Source organism: Heterocephalus glaber, unplaced genomic scaffold, assembly GCF_053883595.1.
Source record: "Heterocephalus glaber isolate CG9 unplaced genomic scaffold, H.glaber_assembly_v1.0 deba00001431, whole genome shotgun sequence".
Lineage (NCBI taxonomy): Eukaryota > Metazoa > Chordata > Mammalia > Rodentia > Bathyergidae > Heterocephalus > Heterocephalus glaber.
In genome coordinates this window covers 3,755,408-3,761,409 of record NW_028258295.1, presented here as the reverse complement: position 1 = coordinate 3,761,409, position 6,002 = coordinate 3,755,408, and the positions used below count along the sequence as shown (strand labels likewise).

Sequence of the window (6,002 nt, the reverse complement as noted above, 5' to 3'; positions counted from 1 at the left end):
TAATAAGTCCATTTGTTCAGTAACTTGGTTCAGTTCTAGAACTTCCTTGTTAACTTTTTGTCTATATGATCTGTCTATTTGTGATAGTGGCATACTGAGGTCCCCCACTACAATTGTGTTAGTGCTTTTTTGGTTTCTTGTGTCCATTAATATTTGTTTTGTGTAGTTGCAGGCATCTGTATTTGGTGCATATATATATTTATGATTGTCATGTCTTACTCTTGGATTGTTCCCTTCACAAGGATGTAGTGACCATCATTGTCTCTCTTAATTAGTTTGGTTTGAAATCTACTTTGTCTGCAAATAATATTGCTACCCTTGCCTTTTTCTGGGTTCCTGTGGCATGGAGGACTGTTTTCCATCCTTTTACTTTCAGTCTATGAATTTCTTTTTGAGTTAGGTGTGTTTCCTGTATACAACATATTGTTGAATTTTGCTTCTTAATCCATTCATTCTGTCAGTCTATTTCTTTTCATTGGTGAATTGAGGCCATTATCATTGATAGTTATAATTGATATTGACTCATCCTTGTCATGATGTTTTACTGTTGCTGGCTCTTTTATTTATTTTTCCCCCTTTCCCTTTAGGTTTTCACCTTGCCTGGTAGCTTCCCTCTGTTGGTCCTCGTGGAGTTGTGACCTTCATTGTTTTTTTCTAGGATATTGTTTAGAATTGCTTGTAGTGATGGTTTAGTGTTCATGAAATTTCTCAGGTGTTCTTTGTCGTGGAATTATCTAATTTCCCCATCCATTTTGAAAGATAATTTTGTTGGCTTTCAACTTTCAAATCTTCCTTCTAAGAATGGAAAGCTTCAAATATTACCCTAAACTATAAAGAAAGTTTGGGGATGTAGCTTAGAAATAGAGGTATTTCTTGAGATATCTAAGGTCTTGGGCTCAATTCCCAGTACCATATAAAAAGAAAATGGTGAATAGGCAAATGCAATGTAGAGATTTCTTAAATCGGGCATGCTGTAACATCAAATCAGAAATCCTTAGTGTGCAGTCTTTGTAACCTGGCTTTTATATCATTACTCTGGAAAACCTAGGAGGAATATTACAGAATTTAGAAAATAGGATGAAGACAAGAAGGTATTTCAGATAAGGAAGCATGGAGAATGAGGACCACATAAATGAACCTAGAATTGAGGAGATGTTATAGGAATGGCTCCATCCAGTACAACACATAACTGTCTAGAAGCTCTTAATAGTTATTAAAATATCACATATTTCCTTTCTGCATCACACTCATTTTAATCACATGTAACACTATTATTATCCTTAAATACAATGCTATATCCAAATGTTAAATTCTAGAAGTAATAACATAGAGTCATCTATAACTTAATAGAATGTTTTAAAATGTGGAAGAAACTATTACTTATTTCTGGTATTCATTCATACTCCCTTCTTCCTCAGTCAAAGTTGTTCTGTGTCTCAGTTTGATACACTGCCATATAGGGTCACTATGTCATTTCTCAAATTATCATGTAGTTAGCCTTATCTATGTGGCAAAAGTCCTTCTAAAAGGGACACAAATAGAAGTGTCTCTCATCAAGGGACACTTTATTCTCCATCCTTATATTTTTGCCTGATATGCAGGTAGTGGAGATAAGGGATGAATCTGGAGCCATTTCTTGAGAATAAAGATGAAAGCTATATGTAGCCCCCTTCTAGACTGTAAAATCTAAGGAGTGGAGATTCTACATCATTTATTTCTTTATTTTGAACACTCATAGTAAACATTTTGCTTGTTGTCACTATTAAATTTGTTGCAATCATATGTTTATATATAATTTAACATATTTTATATATTTAAATATTATTTTCTTATCTAGGGCACTTGCACAGCTGAGAGTATGTCCTTGATGCAAGTATTTTCATTTCTTATTGATAATTTATGTATCTCAAACATGAGAATGTTTATTCAGATACTGGGCCATTTATAGACTGGGCTATTTATCCTTTAAATTATTAAGTTGTAAGAAATTTTAAAATGCATTCTGAATACAAGTTTTTCTTCAGTTAAATTATTTGAAAAAATTTTTTTTTTGCTTTGTATGTTTCTTTAAAAAAAGGATGTGAGCAATATCAGAACTCCAATGAGTTTTATGCCCAGATCTTAAAAATTCAAAATTTCAGAAAATTTTTAAGAATTTAAAGAAATTCTCTAAAGTAGTATCTCAAACGGGAAAACACTAAATCAGAGGAATGAACTGAGGTCATTAAAGTTTATGTTTTTATTCATTCTACTCATTTTTCTTAGATTAATAGGATATATTCTTAAAGCAGTACTTCTTGGAACATTTTGATTTATGCATTGAAAAAAAGCAGCTTTCATTAATCTCCCAAGTGAATCTCTTTTTTATATGACTGGAGACCTGTGGGGACTGCCAGAGAAGACTAAGGAGGAGAGATAAAAATTATTTCTCTTCTAAAAATAAATAAGATATTTTAAGGAATAGTGAAAACATGTGTGTCATTGAAATAATTTTTATACCAAACTGGTTGTGAGTAAAGTTTTTGATTGTTTTTATTTCATTAAATATTATAAAATTTTGAGACAATGTTACAAGAAATTTTCTTAAGTTTGCATTTCAATAGTTTAAATTTTTGTTAAATGTGGAGTTTTAATCTGTTTTGTAAAGTTATTTTTGCAATTAGCTAAAGACATCCCTTTAAGTTTTCTATGATCATACGTGTCAACACATATTAATTGTATTGTTTAAGAGGTTTCACTGTGGTATTTTATACTAGGACTTATGCAGCTTTGATCAACTTCCTCAACCCTTTTCTTATATTTTCCAGGTTTCCTTTCCCAAACGTCCCCCTTACTCCCTTTTTCAGACAATAAGAGTCCCTCTTCTACTTTCATCTTTTTTTCTATATGACAGAAAACATGTAACACTTGTCTTCCTTATGTCAGGAAAGAGATGGTGACCTAGTTTGAAGCTTCTGCATGTGAATCTCCAGTTTCCCCAGCACTGTTTCATCAAGCACCTGACCTTTCTCCATTTAGCAGCTTTGTTGAGATTCAGGTGGCTGAAAATGTGGAGATTTAGTACTAGGTCTTGTATTCTGCTCCATTTGTCTATAAGCCTAATTTTATGCTAATGCCTGAGGTTTTAGTTACTGTGGCTTTATAGTATGTGTTGGTATCACATATTGTGATGCTTCTACAATTGTTCTTTTTGGAAAATGTAGGTGATAGCATCATCACAAAACTGAAGAGCAAAGAAGGTTTCCTAGTTGTAATTAAAAATGCATCTAACATATCCATATGTGTTGATTATACTCAGTATCTTCCAATATACTGCTATTGCCTTGTGGCTGGGAACTGTTTTATCATGCATCATAGAACTTCATAATACCTAATACAGTTAGTTTCACACACTTAGTAATTTCAGGGGTTGTATTTTATGTATTCAAAAGGAGAATATTATTTGTTTTACAAATCACAATTTCAGATATGTTTGTAAATATACTTAGTATAAAAAGCTAGATATATAAAATATTGAGAAGGTAAGATGCTAAGCAAATATATTTATTTAGTGAATAAAGATAGAAAAGTATTGCATTAAAGGAGCCATGTTCAATAAATATAAAGCATAATCATATGGGGACATTTAAAAGGCTTGATTGTGTATTAATAAAAAATAAAAAGAAGAGATATATAATTAAAGAAGGGATTATAACCTGCTTTTAAATATGTGTGCAAAGTTGTGGATGATTATATGATAGGATTGCACTATGATTATTTTTAAAACACAGAAGAAATAAAAAATTATAGTGAAAAAAGCTGCATAAAGGTAATGGAAATAACTTTTGGATAGAAAGATTGTAGGCCATCTCACAACTGTCTTTTCTTTATGTGCTGGTTCTCTCAGGCCAGTCCTACGTTTGTACCTTCAGATCTTTTGTCCAAATGAGCACTAGCAGTAAAATCATGACTTGTGAACACACATTGCTGTTTCACATTGTTTTCATATCAAAACTACAGAAATTATAGATTATCACTAAAGGAAAAATTGTTTTCACAAGAATTTTCTTTTTTCAAAGAACTTCATTAAGGCAATTTTCACATCCTTATTCTTCAGACTGTAGATCAGGGGATTCAGCATTGGAACAACAGTGGTATAAAACACAGAGGACACTTTCCCTTGGTTCATGGAGCTGACTGCTGAAGGCTGCAGGTACATGAATGCAGCAGAACCAAAGAACACAGAAACAGCCAGGATATGGGAGCTACAAGTGCTGAAGGCTTTGTACCTGCCCTCAGTAGAGCGAATGTGGAGAATACTGGCTATGATGAAGGTATATGAGCTAAGAATAGCCAGGGCTGGGAGAAGAATATTAAATGCACTTAAACACAGAACTACTACCTCATTGATAAAAGTACCAGAGCAGGAGAGCTCTAGTAGTGGAAAAAGGTCACAGAAGTAATGGTTTACTATATCAGCCTTGCAGAAAAGCACTCTTAACATGCAGACTGTGTGAGACATGGCACCAAGCAAGCCCATGCTGTACACCCCACCAATCATCCAGCAACACACTTGAGAAGACATGGTAATATTGTAAAGCAAGGGGTTACAGATGGCAACGTAGCGGTCATAAGCCATTGCAGCCAACATATGACACTCTGCAATAGCAAAAACAAGGAAGAAGTAAAGTTGAGTCATGCATTCAGGGTAGGAGATGACATTCTTCTCCACCACAAAGTTCACCAGCATTTTGGGGGTAATGACAGTGGAATGGCATAGGTCAATGAAGGACAGACTGCTGAGGAGATAGTACATGGGGGTGTGCAGGTGACAACTTAGCCTGATCAGGGTGATCATGCCCAGGTTCCCCACCACTGTGAACACATAGATTCCCAGGAAGAGAAGGAAGAGGGGCAGCTGGAGCTCTGGTTTCTCTGTTAACCCAGCAAGGACAAACTCAGTCACTGTGGAATAATTTCCTTCTGTCATTTCCTTCTGGGATTTCTATATAGGAAAATAACAAAAATTTTGTTATGGGTATTTTTGCACCAACAATGAAGTATAAAACAGAATTTTAGCTTTTTCACACTTGTATCTCCAGTTTTATTCCAGCTTTTCATCTATGTTATATCAATGAACTTGAAATCCCAGATATATGGGAAATGCAAAAAAAAATCTTGGAGAAAATGTCTCTATTGTTTGTGGCATGCTATAAGTGTGGTAATTAGTAGTATTCAGTCCATGAGCATCCAAAGAAGAATTTTGATCATTTATTTTAGGTTTTAATGTGCCATATCCGATTAATTGTAATTCTTTTGTATTAAAGTTGTCTAAAATAAGAGAAATGATGTAAAATTACATGTGATTACACAAAGAGATTCATTAGGCTTACAATGTCAACCCCAGAAGAGCACAAATGATGATCTGCCTGAGGATCTGTTAGGATTTGAAGGCTGAAGTCTAGGAAGCTCACTGGATTCATCTGTGACAGCCCATGTTAGAAGGCTGAAGGGTCTACTGTAGAAGGTTGAAGAAACTGGAGGCAAATGTCCAGAGGCAGCAGCAAAGATTGGAGCTCTTCCAAAAGGAAACAAGCAGTTCTTTCCATTTTCATTCTGTCCAAGCTACGAAACTAATTATTGGTGCCACCAACATCCTGGTGGGTCTTCTCCCCTTGGTTTTCTGGCCTACATGTCAATGGTCCACAAACACACCAAGAACTTTATCTACTAGGTGGTTCTCAAGTCAAGTTGACATACCACAATTACAATCACCTTCCTCAACTTCTCTGCAAAGGAAATACTTTCTCATATTAAAATAACAAGAGAATCCAAAAAATCCCCATAGTCAATACCACACTTAATTATGGACTAAGCTTCTTCCCCTTTGATACTGAGCAACACAAGTTGTCCACTTCCTGACTTTCATTCAGCAATAACTAGAGGGTCTCACTAGGGCAATCAGACATCAAAATGAAATTAAAGGCATCCATATTGGAAAGCAAAAATTAATTATTCTTTCG

General features: G+C 34.6%; 1 protein-coding gene across 1 annotated transcript; it reads right to left on the bottom strand.

The window, feature by feature from the left end:
* Nucleotides 1-4,033: 4,033 nt before the first annotated feature.
* LOC101726035 (olfactory receptor 8G50) lies at nt 4,034-4,969 on the bottom strand. The gene has a single exon (XM_004870864.4). It carries the CDS (start codon nt 4,967-4,969, stop codon nt 4,034-4,036), a length of 936 nt encoding a protein of 311 aa, XP_004870921.1.
* Between the last annotated feature and the right edge of the window lie 1,033 nt (nt 4,970-6,002).

Coding starts and splice junctions, on each gene's coding strand:
- LOC101726035 (XM_004870864.4), bottom strand. CDS start 4,969: ATGACAGAAGGAAATTATTCCACAGTGACTGAGTTTGTCCTTGCTGGG.